The 18,970-nt window shown below is 42.6% G+C and overlaps 1 protein-coding gene across 2 annotated transcripts in view; it reads left to right on the forward strand.

The window, feature by feature from the left end:
- Positions 1–18,970, forward strand: part of cfap20dc (CFAP20 domain containing) — an 84,248-nt gene that overhangs the window by 17,020 nt on the left and 48,258 nt on the right. The window contains exons 8-12 of one of the 2 annotated variants that reach the window (XM_029682862.2): positions 1,636–1,829; positions 2,629–2,755; positions 5,970–6,299; positions 13,337–13,746; positions 17,036–17,503. In XM_029682862.2, the coding sequence (XP_029538722.1) occupies positions 1,636–1,829; positions 2,629–2,755; positions 5,970–6,299; positions 13,337–13,746; positions 17,036–17,503 (1,529 nt within the window). The remainder of the gene's footprint in view (positions 1–1,635; positions 1,830–2,628; positions 2,756–5,969; positions 6,300–13,336; positions 13,747–17,035; positions 17,504–18,970) is intronic. The other variant, XM_029682863.2, reaches the window with a different exon arrangement.

The following is an 18,970-nucleotide window of genomic DNA, read 5'->3' on the forward strand; positions in this document are numbered from 1 at the left end:
AATACCTTGACTTTGTTGTCCTTAAGCCATTTTGCCACAACTTTGGAAGTATGCATGGGGTCATTGTCCATTTGGAAGACCCACTTGCAACCAAGCTTTAACTTCCTGACAGATGTCTTGAGATGTTGCTTCAATATATCCACATAATTTTCCTGCGTCATGATGCCATCTATTTTGTGAAGTGCACCAGTCCCTCCTGCAGCAAAGCACCCCCACAACATGATGCTGCCACCCCGTGCTTCACGGTTGGGATGGTGTTCTTCGGCTTGCAAGCCTCCCCCTTTTTCCTCCAAACATAACGATGGTCATTATGGCCAAACAGTTCTATTTTTGTTTCATTAGACCAGAGGACATTTCTCCAAAAAGTATGATCTTTGTTCCCATGTGCAGTTGCAAACCGTAGTCTAGCTTTTTTTGTAGCGGTTTTGGAACAGTGGCTCCTTCCTTGCTGAGTAGCCTTTCAGGTTATGTCGATATAGGACTTGTTTTACTGTGGATATAGATAATTGTGTACCTGTTTCCTCCAGCATCTTCACAAGGTCCTTTGCTGTTGTTCTGGGATTGATTTGCACTTTTCGCACCAAAGTATGTTCATCTCTAGGAGATAGAACGCGTCTCCTTCCTGAGCGGTAGGACAGCTGCGTGGTCCCTTGGTGTTTATACTTGCATACTATTGTTTGTACAGATGAAAGTGGTACCTTCAGGCGTTTGGAAATTGCTCCCCAGGATGAACCAGACTTGTGGAGGTCTACAATTTTTTTTCTGAGGTCTTGGCTGATTTCTTTTGATTTTCCCATGATGCCAAGCAAAGAGGGACTGAGTTTGAAGGTATGCCTTGAAATAAATCCACAGGTACGCCTCCAATTGACTCAAAGTATGTAAATTAGTATGTAAAAATCACATGACATCACATGACATCATTTTCTGGAATTTTTCAAGCTGTTTAAAGGCACAGTCAACTAAGTGCATGTAAACTTCTGACCCACTGAAATTGTGATACAGTGAATTATAAGTGAAATAATCTGTCTATAAACAGTTGTTGGAAAAAATTATTGTGTCATGCACAAAGTAGATGTCCTAACCAACTTGCCAAAACTACAGTTTGTTAACAAGAAATTTGTGGAGTGGTTGAAAATTTGTTTTAATGACTCCAAACAAAGTCTATGTAAACTTCCGACTTCAACTCTGTCCATTTTTTAATCAATCTTGGTTGAGAGGGGTGTAATTTTGATTGTAAATGAATTATGTGCAGAGGGGTGCTAGTATGCCACTGTAATATCAAGCTCAAATCCAAAAATAAATCAGCTGGAATCTATTTGCAATGTCAGGATATCACTGCCTTTTTACATAGGCAGCGTTTGTCTCTTGCTGTGTTATTCTTAGCCTCGAGTAATATTAATGAAACACAAATAAGTGCAAAGTGGTGACAGTGCGAGTATCAGTTTAATAGTAATAGGCTGATATGCTACATTAAGCCTATGTGTAATGTGTTTGAGCTGGTTACTTGAAAATTACACTAAACAGCCAGACATCGCTGTTGATCACTATCACAGTCACGATCACTATCTATTTCCCCAGTATTACATTGATAACAAATGAGTTTCCAAATGATCCGTTTATTTTTGTACCTTCCAGATCAGTCAGGCAGTGGCAGGGTAGCCAGTGCTGCTCGAGGCCCCAAGATCCAGCCGGACGCCTCCCACATCGCATTTGGGTCGAGGGTTTTAGGACCCCCTCCACTGACCGGAAGGAAGAATAGTGGACTCTCAGAGGGACAGGGACAGGACGGGAGGACACAGGACGGGAGGACACACCGGAGCATGAATATGGTAATACTCCCCTGAGAAGGGAGCTTGCTGTCCAAACATGGGTTGATTTCATATATAAATATATTGCAAGGGAGTGTTAGAGTCTCTCTTTTGAATACCCACATGAACACATTTATCATACAATGTGACTATTGCATTTACCAATAGTGTGAAAATAAGTTTTGGGAGGAGCTGTTGTTATTTTATTGTACCGCTGGCCCACTCTCCAAACATAGATATCACATCCACAAAGAGACTTTTGTGAATAGTATTTGAGGAATTCCTGCTTTTGTTTTCTCTTTTTCTCCAATAGTTTGATGATGATAAGAATCAACGGATGTTGTATTGAGGCACCGGAAGTTATTTGGGTCTTTGACGCATTCTGAACTATTTCTGTATTATTATCCGCCTGTCATATCTCCCATCATTGGAAAGCCTGTGTCTTCTAGGACTCCCGGGAGAGATACGCTCTGTGATCCTCTTTTGTTGGTTTTTGCTTTTCTGTTTCTGCCTTTAGTGCTCTGATTTGATTTGTGTTTTATAATATGTTTTTATACCTCTCTCTCTCTCTCTCGCAATTCAATTCAAATGGCTTCATTGGCATGGGAAACATATGTTTACATTGTAAATAGTAAGCATTACACTCACAAAAGTTTAAAAGGAATAGAGACATTTATGGCTATGTACAGTGTTGTAACGACGTGCAAATAGTACAAACGGGAAAATAAATAAACATAATGTTGCCCTTTTCTTGGGGTTGCCAATCTTGTTCTCTCTCTCTCTCTCTCTCCCTCTCTCTCCTTCTTTCTCTCTGTCACAGGGGTCTGTATCTGGTGCAAGAACAAATAGAACAGCTGCTTCAGAGAGACATCAGGATCATGGAGACTGGAGCGAGAAACAACCTGGTCCCAGTAGCCAGAAGAACGACTCCGTTTATGAGCTGGCAGGTAAGGACAACACTCTGTCGTCTGTTCCAGACAACGTCAAGTAAAAATGCCATAGACATTTACATTCAACTGAAATGCTCAAATCAACCTACAACATTGTTTTACATGTCGATGTTAGGTAACCTTGTTGAACGGGATGTTAGGACAATACTTTTAGAACATAATATTTGAAATTGTTCAAGCTTAGAGAGATGTGGCCGCAGCCATATTGAAACAGCGTAATAGGAATGGTAGAGCGTCCGCGCGCCTACTTTACTCATGGCCTTTGGTATCCGTTAAGCGAGCAAGTGTTAAACATTACAGTAGTTTTGACATGTGCATCTGATCACACTGTGTTTGCCAGCAAGCTAGCTAACAGCAAACAAGGTTAGTAAGCTAGCCAACTGCATGTTAATGAAGTCACTTTTGCAGATCGTGTACACTATGCATGAAACGGTATTCAATATGGTTTGCAGTGAGGGACTTCACTTCAAACCCAGTAGAGGCTAGCAAGCTAGCTGGGCCAGAAACAGCTGGCTAGAAAAAGGAGTATTGAAGCTAGCTAGGTGTCTGATCTAAAAGATTTAGCAACAGACATGTCGGGTTGTTAACAGTGTCCACTCGTATTAAATCAATTGCAGCTAGTTGTAAGATTTATGAGACCAAATTATGTTACCAATGTCCATAGTGAAATCCATAATCCATAGTAAAATCCTGCTCTGTAGCAAGCTGTTCCGATAACGACACTAGCATGCAAAATATCCATCAAGGATAGCTGAGCATACCGTGGTTTTGGACTAGCTGGCTATGATAGCCCACAACGCACAGTATAATTTTTTGGTCAATTTATCATGCCATATCGCCTAGTTTAGGGATCATCAACTAGATTCAGCCACAGCCAATTGTTTTCTTAAGCAGATGATCAGGGGGCCATAACATAATTACAAATCATTTGTAAACTGCAGATTGACCGCAAGAAGCACAAACGGATATAATATTTAACTAAAACAGAATAATTTAGAACATTGCTTACATTTGTATACGATCGCATACTGTATATCTCTATATTATGTGTGGGAATACATTGGAACAGATTTCCAAAATTAAAATCACTCTTGTTTTATGTTCAACAAGAAAATATATATATTTTTAAATAAAAAATGTTTTCTTACATTTTTGCTCAGAAAACTAAAATTAATAAAATCACCCACGGGCCAAATTCGTCCAGTGGGCCGCTAGTTGGGGAACCCTGACCTAGCTAGTCTATAACAGGAGAGCCTTCTAAAAAGGCACTTATATGAAAATATTGTCAATGAGGCTACTAACATGCTGTTACGACTTCTAGGAGTTGTGGGTGCGGAGTCAGGCGCAGAGAGCAGAGGGTAAAGGACAACTGTATTTATTCCGGAGAAAAGTAGGTCACGCCAAAACACCTGGCGCATACAATGACCGGCCCAAAAACAGGACACAAACAGTCCGGAGAAATACAAAAATATCACATCCACAAAACGAACAGAGAAACAAGCCCGCACAAAAGCCGGCGGGCCTACTGGGTTTAAATAGCCCACAATCAAAACCTAAACACAAAACAGGTGCAACTAATCAGACACAACTAAATGAAACAGAAAAGGGGTTCGGTGGCAGCTAGTAGGCCGGCGACGACGACCGCCGAGCGCCGCCCGAACAGGAAGAGGAACAGGAACGAACATCTTCGGCGGGATTCGTGACACATGCATTGTAATCAGGGCTGCCTGTCAGATGAACCAATCAAGTGATGTCGTTGATGACACATTATCAACATGGCAACACACAGCCCTTTTTTTAATTTAACCTTTATTTAACTAGTCAGTTAAAGAACAAATTATTTTTTACAATGACAGCCTACACCGGCCAAATTGTTTGCCATCCTATGGGACTCCCAATCACGGCCGGTTGTGATACAGCCTGGATTCAAACCAAGGTGTCTGTGGTGACGCCTCTAGCACCGATGCAGTGCCTTAGACCGCTGCGCCACTCGGGAGCCCGAGTAGTCAAATGATTTTCAATCATTTTAACATAAATATGAGTTTTTCAGCAGTTTTAAGGGTAGGAACATGCTTCTTTATCACATTTGGTTATCGAAATCACCTTAACTTACTCAAATGTTTCAGTTCATTTTTAATACTTTTGTCGCTAAGCAGACACTCTTAACCAGAGTGATTTACAGTGCAATCATCTTAAAGTAGCTAGGTGAGACAACTATATATCACAGTCATAGTAAGCATGAGGGTGCTGTGGGATTAATCAAGATATTTTTTGATGAGGTTGGTTTTCAGACGTTTTCAGACTTATAGGGCTTCCAGATGTCTGTCGGTGTGGATCCCACACTGTAGTGTCGACTGTTATCATTAGCATCAGCAAATCTCAAATCGTTGTAGCAGAAATTCAAGCATGAACTGAGAGTTTTTTTTACAGGCCATTAATAATGTGCACGCCACACTACTACAGAAACCATACATTCATTCCACAGTGTGCTTCCCACACTGACCAATAGTCACAGACATGACTTGGAAATTGTGATTTGGGAAAATCTGAAAAACAACTTCCTCCTTAGTTTTGCCTAGCTTGCTTTATTCATCCCAGTTTGTCGAATTACTGCTCCCCTAAGAGAAGTTAAATCAGTGTATATTTAATGTACTTTCAACAGCTGTCCTTTTCCACCAAGCTAACTAACCGTAAACACTGGTTCATTAGTACAATGGTATGACAGAATCATTGACTCCCCAACGTTCATCATAGTTATGGTTTCCCTTCTCAATCTGAGTGCGTAATTGAAATATTACATAAGTATGTCTGGTTAGCATGCTCCTTTATGTGATAGTAATTCAGCCGCACACTGACTCTATACACTCACTGACCTAAATTCGAATATATTAGACTTGGTAATGCAGTAAGTTTGAAGTGTGATGGAGTGTATAAGAAGATCATTAAAATATCTAGCTTTAGTTGTGCATAGCTAGCTTTATTTAGTCTGTTGCACTCGCTATTGATGGATTGGATAGAGCTCGTTTTCTGAAATACCTTTTATTGAGAACGAAAGATGGTTTTACTGTGGCATACTATTCAGTACTCCGTAAGCTGTTCCGCTAGCCATTAACAAACTGTTATCTGCTCAGGTTCTAAAGTTGCGTTATGTGTTTGTCAGGCTATTATTGTGACTCGTGTTTTGAATGTAACCTCATTGTGTAATGTACAGGGAAGCCAGGGAGCCTGCAGCCGCGACCACCTAAAGACAGAGCGTCATCAGACAAGGCGGGGTCCAGGAAGCTACGGGTACACAGTGCAGGGAAGGAGAAATTGGCGCCTGGCTCAGTTGAGCTGTGTATGTATTATGAAAGCTTTAGAGAGCCTGTCTGTGTGAAATGGATTGTGTGTCTAAGTGTGAAGTGTGTGAAGTGTGGTGGTCTTAGGGTAGATGTTCTCTTTTCTGTTGTAAATGGACCCATAGACGCTGGATTTAGCCACCATGGAGACAGGAACCAACGACTTTTGACCCCCAGTGAGACGAGTGGAGACCAAACAGAAGGTCAGACACTTCTCTAAACTGACAAACTTTTAAAAAATGGATACAGCCGGGCTCCGGCTAGTGCTTCTGTTTCTGATTTGGGAGTGAAGTGAAGACACTTTAACCCCTTTATCCAGTTCCTACTCCAGAGCAGACATCCAACCATCACAATCTGGAGCTACAGTATGTGGCAGATGGCTTATCTGGCATGACACTTCCAAGGATGGTTCTTACCAAGATTTACTTCCATCTACCTCAATTAATTGGCAAGTTTGGCCAACTTTAGCCATTAGTATATTTGCCTCAGTAGTTTCCAGCTACAGTAATAATACCCAGCTTCTGAAGTCTCACCCATTTCTACACATTGCTAAGGCTATGAAATACTTGTCTGAGTTTTTTTGGTAACCCTCCCACCCCAGCCACACTAAATGCACACTTTTTTTGCTCTAAGCACATTTATGGGCTGTTCCCATCTCCAAAAGCCTGGAGCTGTCCCTGTGTAGTGCAGGAGGCAGCACTGCAGCCCTCCCCTCTTACTCTCAGTCTAAGCGCAGTACGTTCATTAATGGTAATGGCACATTAAATAAGAGTCAGAGGGGGAAGTCCTGTGGGTTTGGCTCAGGGTCTTCCACACAGCAGCACAATTAGAAAAGGTGATTATAGTATTGAGACAAAAGTGCGCTGAATGTTCATAGACACCGCTGAACTACGCTGAACTACTAGGCTGCATCCCAAATGACACACTATTTCCTGTATGGTAAGTAGCCTTGCGCGAGCCAGAATGGCTCATAGGAGCAGGAGTCAGTAGCTTGAGGCAGCTTGGACAGGACAATAGTCTATCACAGGGACTTACTCCCAAGCAGAGAAGCATCAAATCAAATTCAACAAAAAATATTTTTTTATTTCAACTTTATTTAACCAGGGAGGCCAGTTGGGAACAAGTTCTCATTTACAACTGCGACCTGGCCAAGATAAAGCAAAGCAGTGCGACAAATACAACAACACCGAGTTACACATAAACAAACATACAGTCAATAACACAAAAGAAAAGAAAAATGTAAAAATCTATGTGCAGTTTGTGCAAATGTAGAAGGGTAGGGAGGTAATCAATAAATAGGCCCTAGAGGCGAAAATTATTACAATTTAGCATTAATACTGGAGTGATAGATGTGCAGAAGATGAATGTGCAAGTAGAGATACTGGGGTGCAAAAGAGCAGAAGGGTAAGTAATAATATGGGGATGAGGTAGTCGAGTGTGCTATTTACAGATTGGCTGTGTGTCACGTCCTGACCTAAGTTCCTTTTTTATGTCTCTGTTTTAGTTAGGTCATGGCGTGAGTTGGGGTGGGCATTCTATGTTGTGTATTCTAGGTTTTGTATTTCTGTGTTTGGCCTGGTATGGTTCCCAATCAGAGGCAGCTGTCGATCGTTGTCTCTGATTGAGAACCATACTTGGACAGCCTGTTTTCCCACTATGGGTTGTGGTTAGTTGTTTTCTGTGTCTGTGTTTTACCATACAGAACTGTTTCGGTTTTCATTTATTTCTCCTGTTCTTTTGTATTCAGTGTTCGGTTATATTTCATTAAAATATGGACACTTACCACGCTGCGCATTGGTCCGATCTTTCCTTCTCCTCCTCAGAAGAGGAGGAAAACCGTTACACTGTGTACAGGTACAGGTACAGTGATTGGTAAGCTGCTCTGACAGCTGATGCTTGTAGTTAGACAGGGAGATATAAGACTCCAGCTTCAGAGATTTTTGCAATTCCTTCCAGTTATTGACAGCAGAAAACTGGAAGGAAAGGCAGCCAAAAGAAGTGTTGACTTTGGGGATGACCAGTGCAATATACCTGTTGGAGTGCGTGCTACGTGTGGGTGTTGCTATGGTGACCAGTGAGCTGAGATAAGGGGGGGGACTTTACCTAGCAAAGACTTATAGATGACCTGGTGCCAGTGGGTTTGGCGACGGATATGTAGTGAGGGCCAGCCAACGAGAGCATACAGGTCGCAGTGGTGGGTAGTATATGGGGCTTTGGTGATAAAACGGATGGCACTGTCTACATCCAGTTTGCTGAATAGACTGTTGGGGGCTATTTTGTAAATGACATCGTCAAAGTTAAGGATCGGTAGGATAGTCAGTTTTACGAGGGTATGTTTGGTGGCATGAGTGAAGGAGGCTTTGTCACGAAATAGGAAGCCAATTATAGATTTAATTTTGGATTGGAGATGCTTAATGTGAGTCTGGAAGGAGAGTCTACAGTCTGACTATAGTTGTACAGTTGTTGTAGTTGTCCACATATTCTAGGTCATAAAAATCTTATGCGCCGAATACAACAGGCCTTACTGTGAAATTCTTACTTACAAGCCCTTAACCAACAATGCAGTTCATGGAAAATAGTTAAATATTTACTAAATAAATTAAAGTGTAAAATAAAAAGTACATAACAATAATGAGGCCAAATGCAGGGGCTATCGGTACAGAGTCAATGTGCAGGGGGTACAGGTTAGTTGAGGTAATTTGAACATGTAGGTAGGAGTAAAGTGACTATACGTAGATAATAAACAGCGTGTAGCAGCAGTGTAAAAAGGGGGAGGCGCTCCGGTACCGCTTGCCGTGCGATAACAGAGAGAATAGTCTAAGACTTGGGTGACTGGAGTCTATGACCATTTTTTGGGCCTTCCGCTGACACCGCCTAGTATATAAAGTTGAAGTCGGAAGTTTACATACACTTGGAGTCATTAAAACTAGTTTTTCAACCACTCCACACATTTCTTGTTAACAAACTGTAGTTTTGGCAAGTCGGTTAGGACATCTACTTTGTGCATGACACAAGTAATTTTTCCAACAAGTGTTTATAGACAGATTATTTCACTTATAACTCACTGTATCACAATCCAGTGGGTCAGAAGTTTACATACACTAAGTTGACTGGGCCTTTAAACAGCTTGGAAAATTCCAGAAAATTATGTCATGGCTTTGGAAGCTTGTGATAGGCTAATTGACATCATTTGAGTCAATTGGAGGTGTACCTGTAGATGTATTCCAAGGCCTACCTTCAAACTCAGTGCCTCTTTGCTTGACATCTTGGGAAAATCAAAAGAAATCAGCCAAGCCCAAAAAAATGGTGTACCTCCACAAGTCTGGTTCATCCCTGAGAGCAATTTCCAAATACCTGAAGGTGCCATGTTCATCTGTACAAACAATAGTACACAAGTATAAACACCATTGAATCATACAGCCATCATACCGCTCAGGAAGGAGACCCCTTCTGTCTCCTAGAGATGAACGTACTTTGGTGCGAAAAGTGCAAATCAATCCCAGAACAACAGCAAAGAACCTTGTGAAGATGCTGAGGGAAACAGGTACAAAAGTATCTATATCCACAGTAAAACGAGTCCTACATCGACATAACCTAAAAGGCCACTCAGTAAGGAAGAATCCACTGCTCCAAACCGCCATAAAAAAACAGACTACGGTTTGCAACTGCATATGGGGACAAAGAAGTCAACAATAAAGTCAAGGTATTGAAGTGGCCATCACAAAGCCCTGACCTCAATCCTATAGAATATTTGTGGGCAGAACTGAAAACGTGTGTGTGAGCAAGGAGGCCTGCAAACCTGACTCAGTTACACCAGCTCTGCCAGGAGGAATGGGCCAAAATTCACCCAACTTATTGTGGGAAGCTTGTGGAACGCTACCCAAACTGTTTGACCCAAGTTAAACTATTAAAGGCAATGCTACCAAATACTAATTGAGTATATGTAAACTTCTGACCCACTGGGAATGTGATGAAATAAATAAAAGCTGAAATAAATCATTATCTTTGCTATCATTCTGACACTACACATTCTTAAAATAAAGTGGTGATCCTAACAGACCTAAGACAGAACATTTTTACTACTACTAATGTCAGGAATTGTGAAAAATGTAGATTAAATGTATTTGGCCAAGGTGTATGTAAACTTCCGACTTCAACTGTAGGTCCTGGATGGCAGGAAGCTTGGCACCAGTGATGTATTGTGCCGTACACCCTACCCTCTGTAGCGCCTTGCGGGCAGATGCCAAGCAGTTGCCATACCGGGCGGTAATGCAACCGGTCAGGATGCTCTCGATGGTGCACCTTTTTGAGGATCTGAGGACACATGCCAAGTATTTTCAGTATCCTGAGGAATAGATGTTGTCGTGCCCTCTTCACAACAGTTTTGGTGTGTTTCAACCATGATAGGTCCTTAGTTATGTGGACACCAAGGAATTTGAAACTCTCAACCCGCTCCACTACAGCCCTGTCGATGTAAATGATGGCCTGTTCAGCCTTCCTTTTCTTGCAGTCCACGATCACCTTTGTCTTGCTCACATTGAGGGGGAGGTTGTTGTCCTGAAGGTCTCTGACCTCCTCCCTATAGGCTGTCTCATCATGGTCAGTGATCAGGCCTACCAATGTTGTGTCGTCAACAAACTTAACGATGGTGTTGGAGTCGTGCTTGGCTACACAGTCGTGGGTGAACAGGGAGTACAGGAGGGGACTAGGATTGCACCCCTGAGGGGCCCCGGTGTTGAGGATCCACGTGGCAGATGTGTTGTTGCCTACCCTTACCACGGCGGCCCGTCAGGAAGTCCAGGATCCAGTTGCAGAGGGAGGTGTTTAGTCCCAGGGTCCTTAGCTTAGTGATGAGCTTCATGGGCACTATCGGGTACCATTTACAGTCTTTGGTGTGACTTGGCCTGGAATCGAACTCTCAACCTTCCAATCTCTGGGTGGACACTAACCAGAAGGCCACTGAATTAAAATTCCAAATGTAGTGCACTACTGGTTTTAACCAGAGCTCTATGGGTCCTGGTCAAAATGCGTGCACTAAATATCAATCAAATTTATTGATAAAGCCCTTCTTACATCAGCTGATGTCACAAAGTGCTGTACAGAAACCCAGTCTAAAACCCCAAACAGCAAGCAATGCAGGTGTAGAAGCACGGTGGCTAGGAAAAACTCCCTAGAAAGGCCAGAACCTAGGAAGAAACCTAGAGAGGAACCAGGCTATGAGGGGTGGCCAGTCCTCTTCTGGCTGTGCTATGTGGAGATTATTACAGAATATGGTCAAGATGTTCAAATGTTCATAGATGACCAGCATTGTCATAATAATAATCACAGTGGTTGTAGACGGTGAAACAGGTCAGCGCATCGGGAGTAAATGTCCGTTTGCTTTTCATAGCCAATCATTCATTGTATCTCTACCTCTCCTGCTGTCTCTAGAGAGTTGAAAACAGCAGGTCTGGTCTGACAGGTAGCACGTCCGGTGAACAGGTCAGGGTTCCATAGCCGCAGGCAGAACAGTTGAAACTGGAGCAGCAGCACGACCAGGTGGACTGGGGACAGCAAGGAGTCATCAGGCCAGGTAGTCCTGAGGCATGGTCCTACGGTTCAGGTCCTCCGAGAGAGAGAAAGAAGGAGAGAAAGAAAGAGCGAAAAAGAGAGAGAATTAGAGAGAGCATACTTAAATTCACACAGGACAACGGCTAAAACAGGAGAAATACTCCAGATTTAACAGACTGACCCTAGCCCCCCGACACATAAACTATTGCAGCATAAATACTGGCGGCTGAGACAGGAGGGCTCGGGAGACATTGTGGCCCCGTCCGACGATACCCCCGCACAGGGCCAAACAGACAGAATATAACCCCACCCGCTTTGCCGAAGCACAGCCCCTACAGCACTAGAGGGATATCTCCAACCACCAACTTAGGGAATAGGGTTTGATTTGGGAAGCAGCCATAGAGCCTAGCTCGCTGAAAGTATTAGGATTCATTAGTTACGTTTGGTCTGATGAGAGTCACTTGAACATAGTGGATGGATGGGCTCTTGAGTGTGTGAATCACAGGAGTTTGGAGACACCTTAATTGGGGAGGACGGGCATGTGGTAATGGCTGAAGTGGAATAAGTGGAGAGGTATCAACATCTAACACATGGTTCCCATGTGTTTGATACTATTCCATTCGCTCCATTCCAGCCCTTATCATGAGCTGTCCTCCCCTCAGCAGCCTCCACTGGAGTGAATGAACATGATGTGTTCCAAGTCTGGACCTCCTAAGTGGGCCTGGACTCCATTGGTGAACATTTCACAGCATACATACACATACAGCCAATGTCATTGTCTGCAATAAGCCAACGCTACTATTAATCAGCTTGGATGACATGCAGTCAGGCCTCTGGAGCAGTGTGTTCCTGCCTGGGTGTTTTCTAATGCCAGGGCCTGTAGACAGACCCCATGGGCAGAGGTATGGGTGTGTGAGCGATGATTCTGCGGCAGAATGGCGCCCACACTACTAATGATGTCGTTTGTGTGCCGGCGGGTGAGCCCCGCTCTACCAAGGCGAAGCGTTTTTCTCCCCCAGTCCCTCCCTGCATACCACAGACAAATACATTCGCAATCGTTTTCAATGCTTCGGCTTCCGCTTATGCATATTTGAAATGCTCATTAAGGCATTATGCCTCTATTAACAAAAACCTGACCAAAATATATACATCTATGCAGGAGTGGAAATTAACGCAGGCCCGCTTTTGGCAACCATGGCATAATCGAATTCATTTCATTCTGCCGTACTGTGATTAGGCAGTAGTTATTTGCATATATGAAAATGAACCCAGGCAGGCAGAGAACAGCAGGAGGTGTTCCTGATGATGAAGAAATTAAGATGGATCCATTGATCACTGTAATAAGATCTCTGTCATTATTCTGGATTCATCATCACCATTGCTCGTTGACTCAAGAGGGGTGTCTTACACAAGAGGCTTGGGCTGTGCATTAGCAGCCTACGCACTCTGTATATTGAATACTCCTTATGGATTGTGCAATCCATTCATCCGAGGTTAGGCATTGTGTTTTCATTGTATGAATTTGTGGAACTTAGTTTTAAGTACTTAGTTTTAGTATCAATGATACAGTTGTAGCTAACGATCACGGGAAGAGCAAATCGAGTCAACAAGAACCATTGGAGAAGACAATCAGAGCAGTCTCATGTTTTTATTGACTGTAAAGCTGTTGTTGTTGTTATTCTTCTCTTAGACAAGTTGTTGTCTGCCAGACCGGTTGACGAGGACAGAACCTGTTTGGAGCCCTCCAAATCTTCTCCAGAGCTTCTGTCTGGCCAGTCGACCCCTGTCCCTGACCTCCCCCCATCACCATTACCCCTGCAGGACTCGGACAGTGATGACAGTGAAGGGGAGAGTGATGTGGATGAAGTCTCTGAGCCTCAGTTCTCAGTGGAAAACGTGTTCACCTTCTCTTCTTGGCCCCACTCAGCCAAGCGAGGACAGGGACAAGGATATGGAGACCAGGGACAGGGCCAGGGACATGGAGAGACCTGCTGGACTGAGGAGGCAGCTCAGGCCACTGACACCTACAGCCAGCAGGACACGGGAGGGCACAGGGGGGCCAGGCCAGACGATGACTTCCTCGCCAGCGAGAGTGAGGAGGTATGTCTATGTGTCTCAAACGACTGGGTCTGTTTCAGATTTGCTGGAGGATGAAGAGTACACACACACACACACACACACAAGACCCTGTGCCCCCTGACACAGTCCTCTCAACATAATTGTTTTTCTTCTTCAAAACATTTAGTTGCTCTGGTACATTTAGCTTCAATAGAAACCTCAATAAAAACCTCAACAATAGGAACCTCAGAGATTGTACAATAGAAACCTCTCTGACCCCCCCATGACCTTCAGATCCCCTGAATAAGCAGTCCTACCACCGCCACACAACAACTCCAGTAGGAGCTGCTTCCTTAAAGCAATTGTTTGAAACGGGGAAAAAAGTTATGAGACACTCTATGGGCCAATAAAAGGATCGATTTTAAACTTAACCAAAGCATAAACTAAGTGTATATAATAACTAATTATACTCTTAAATCTTATATCTGAGATCATTAGTGCAACGTGATTGTGATGTGTTATTGTCTCACCTACTTATCTTAAGATGAATGCTCTAATTGTAAGTCGCTCTGGATAAGACCGTCTGCTAAATGACTCAAATGTAAATATAAAATGTAAGAAAGTGTTTACACAGCAATGTAACCCAGTAATAAAGAGCTGCTGATGAGGAGAATTTTATAAGTAACGAGTACAGAGGCTATTACCGTTAGATGTATTCAAAGGAAAACGAATTGTCTTGACTGGTTTTAAAATTTAAGAAGGAATATAATTATTCAGATTTAAGACTTTCATTAACAGTCAAATTCAGAATAAATGGCGGGTCCTTGAGGTGCTCATTGTTCTTTTCTTGGCTTCGCCTAATGGATTCCACAAGGAGACAAAAAAGCAGTGAGGGTCAGTTATTTTATACATTCAGTCCATTTCTATATGAAAGAAGAAAATATGATTCAGTTTATTTTTTTATGGTTCCTGTATGAGAAATATAATTCAGTTTGTTGTGTGAGAAACATATCACTCCGCTGGCTCAGACTAGTTAACTTCCATTAGAATTGAGAATATATATTGTTCATCCTCAATTCAGTTGTGTGTGAGATAGAGAAAGATAATTTAGTTGTTGTGTTGATCCGTCTCTCTCTCTCTCTCCTCTACTGTCCTGAGGGAAATCAGTTTCATCTTCAACATACATATGCTCTGCTACTGTTAATTAGGCCACTTTTATTGATGTCTGTGTGTGTGTGTGTGTGTGTGTGTGTGTGTGTGTGTGTGTGTGTGTGTGTGTGTGTGTGTGTGTGTGTGTGTGTGTGTTAGCTGCTCTGCTAGTCTAGAAGAACATATTGTAAAACCTCTGGAGCTTTCTATTTTTCTTTCAATTCCCATCTTGTTCTGTTTGCTTGTTTTCAGCCAATCATATTACTCTGGGAGACCAAGGTTAATTTGAATAAACAACAGACTAGACAGTAGTCACACAGCATGTTTTAGGTAATTCATGGGTTCAAATATCCAACATCACAGCTTACTACCATATCCACAGGTAGTCCCAGTTGGCCTTAAAAAAAACTGTTATTAAACACTGAAAATAGCTTCCTCTTCTCCCTAACCTACAGTACCAGTCAAAAGTTTGGACACACCTACTCATTCAAGGGTTTTTCTTTATTTGTACTATTTTCTACATTGTAGAATAATAGTGAAGACATCAAAACTATGAAATAACACATATGGAATCATGTAGTAACCAAAAAAGTGTTAAACAAATCATAATATATTTTGAGATTATTCAAAGTAGCCACCCTTTCCCTTGATGACAACTTTGCACACTTGGCATTCTCTCGACCAGATTCATGAGGAAGTCACCTGGAATGGATTTAAATTAACAGGTGTGCCTTGTTAGAAGTTAATATGTGGAATTTCCTTCCTTCTTAATGTGTTTGAGCCAATCAGTTGTGTTGTGACAAGGTAGGGGTGGTATACAGAAGATTGCCCTATTTGGTAAAAGACCAAGTCCAAATTATGGCAAGAACACATATTTTATATTTGAGATTCTTCAAAATTGCCACCCTTTGCCTTGATGGCAGCTTTGCGCACCCTTGGCATTCTCTCGACCAGATTCATGGGGTAGTCACCTGGAATGGTGAAGGCAAAGGGTGGCTACTTTGAAGAATCTCCAATATATTTTTATTTGTTTAACACTTTTTTGGTTACTACATGATTCCATATGTGTTATTTCATAGTTTTGATGTCCTCACTATTATTCTACAATGTAGAAAATAGTACAAATAAAGAAAAACCTTGACTGGCACTGTATGTCGGAACCAAAAGACAGATTGCCTAAAAGTGTAACTACATAAAATACAATGTTACCAAACGAGGGAAATCAGATTATTCTTCCTTATTTATTCCATGTGTAACTCTGTGTTGTTGTATGTGTCGAACTGCTGTGCTTTATCTTGGTCAGGTCGCAGTTGTAAATGAGAACTTGTTCTCAACTAGCCTACCTGGTTAAATAAAGGTGAAATTTAAAATAAATAAAAAATAAAATGTATCCCTGATTATTACTAGATAGTTAATTCATATGGACATACTTTTTCGATGCCTCGTCCCAGTGGACATCCACATTCGATGCCTCGTCCCAGTTGCATCATGCTTAGTAAATGGCCATGCCAGAGGTGTTGACTCTAAACTGGCCTCTATCACACCACTGACATCAGTGCCCCACTCAATGACATACGATTCTGAGCATGAAACGAAAAGCAGCAGAAGAAAAGGATGAGAATAGAGGTAAAAGGGAGGAAGAGGAGGAGTGAAGAAGAGTCAATGGGGTTCGGGCTAGGAGTCAAACTTAACATGCCCTATCACCAGGTTGTCCTCATTAGTGAACCAGGAACCAGAGCCGTCTGCTTTCAAGCCAAACTTACCGAGACCATTAGCCGGGATGAAAGCCTAGCGCTTTACACTACTTTAAAGCCATTTTAGCCTCTGCCAGCTAAGCAAGACTAATGTTGAGTCTTTTCAGATAGCCTGCTGCCATAGTTAATTGCAAGTAATTTGGGACGTGGTATACCAGCCCACGGCTAGCCGCCAGTATGGAATCGTACAGTACAGCCGTAGCAGTTTATTAGCTAGCTGGCCGGCACGCGCAATTCTTTTGCATTCATCTGTGGCAGGTTGTGCTATAATTCCCTTCTTGAGGCAGACGTCTTTTTCTTTCAAGGTGTTGCGTCAGTGCCTACTCTGTCCTTTTAGATATGCCTGCCTGGCTACCATTACTCATATTCTAATAATAAAATAAAAAAATAAATCCTATTTTTAAACTGTTCCTCTCTATTTCTCCCAGGAAGAGACCTCCTCCAGGTTCCTCTATCAGAGGTCCAGTGTCCCCCCCAGCCCTGGTACTCCTGGTGTTCCCCCCAGCTCCACCCCTGGTATCCCCGGATCATCAGGCCTAGATGAGGACACTCCGCCCAGAGCACGGCCTGGGTCCAGTGGTGCAGACCGAACATTTACCATAGAGCGAACCCTAACCCACACAGACCCTGCAGGGTGTAAAACCAGGCTGGCTCCCCACACTGACTCCCAAGCATACAGGAGAACATTAGAGGTGCCTGGGATGGTCCCAACCCGCTGCCGGTCACCCTGTCAGGGTACCAGGCAGGGGCAGAGACACAGCAGTCTGGGCCAGTCTGGACCTGGGGGAAGAGAAGGGGGAGCGAGCCAGACTCAGGACAGGAGCAGCAGCAGGACATCACTGAGCAGGAGATCTCTGCGAGAGATCATCCCCCGAGGAGACGCCACATTAGACAAGGTTAGGTACTGTCTGTCTGCAGCCAGGCATTTAGTATTCACAATCACATCCTTATTATCGCACTGTCTTCGTCAGAAGCTCTTACCCGCCCTGTGGGACAGAACGGAAGCACATGATTTACCAAGCGAGAGAAAGTTCTGCTGTTTACTCCGCCATCTTCCATTTCCTCCAATACTTCTCATGTTATAATTAAGTGAGCAGCTGTCAAGTGACCATCAGTCCTGACGGTCTCTTGCCACTCTGGGATGGAAGCCCTGGGTGGAAGGGAGGCCCTGGGTGGGATGAGAGGGAGGGAGCCCCTAGGAGAGAAGGATGAGGGGGGAGCGAGAAAGAGGGAGGGAGAACCTGTCTGAGAGTCTAATTGAGCAGCCAGCCACATGCCTGATGCCACAACCGACGGGGATTTACAGTTGTCAAAACACATCAGATGTGCCACCGTGTGATTCCTCCCCAAGACAACAGACTGATCATCAGTAACTTCAAGTTATAGCCTAGTAGTCACATATACAGGACATGGATGTATCATATTCAAGTTATAGCCTAATAGTCACATATACAGGACATGGATGTATCATGTTCAAGTTATAGCCTAGTAGTCACATATACAGGACATGGATGTATCATATTCAAGTTATAGCCGAGTAGTCACATATACAGGACATGGATGTATCATGTTCAAGTTATAGTCTAGTAGTCACATATACAGGACATGGATGTATCATATTCAAGTTATAGCCTAGTAGTCACATATACAGGACATGGATGTATCATGTTCAAGTTATAGTCTTGTAGTCACATATACAGGACATGGATGTATCATGTTCAAGTTATAGCCTAGTAGTCACATATACAGGACATGGATGTATCATATTCAAGTTATAGTCTTGTAGTCACATATACAGGACATGGATGTATCATGTTCAAGTTATAGCCTAGTAGTCACATATACAGGACATGGATGTATCATATTCAAGTTATAGTCTAGTAGTCACATATACAGGACATGGATGTATCATATTCAAGTTATAGCCTAGTAGTCACATATACAGGACATGGATGTATCATATTCAAGTTATAGCCTAGTAGTCACATATACAGGACATGGATGTATCATATTCAAGTTATAGCCTAGTAGTCACATATACAGGACATGGATGTATCATATTCAAGTTATAGCCTAGTAGTCACATATACAGGACATGGATGTATCATATTCAAGTTATAGCCTAGTAGTCACATATACAGGACATGGATGTATCATGTTCAAGTTATAGTCTTGTAGTCACATATACAGGACATGGATGTATCATGTTCAAGTTATAGCCTAGTAGTCACATATACAGGACATGGATGTATCATATTCAAGTTATAGTCTTGTAGTCACATATACAGGACATGGATGTATCATGTTCAAGTTATAGCCTAGTAGTCACATATACAGGACATGGATGTATCATATTCAAGTTA

Source organism: Oncorhynchus nerka, linkage group LG15 (genome assembly GCF_034236695.1).
Source record: "Oncorhynchus nerka isolate Pitt River linkage group LG15, Oner_Uvic_2.0, whole genome shotgun sequence".
Taxonomy (NCBI): Eukaryota; Metazoa; Chordata; class Actinopteri; order Salmoniformes; family Salmonidae; genus Oncorhynchus; species Oncorhynchus nerka.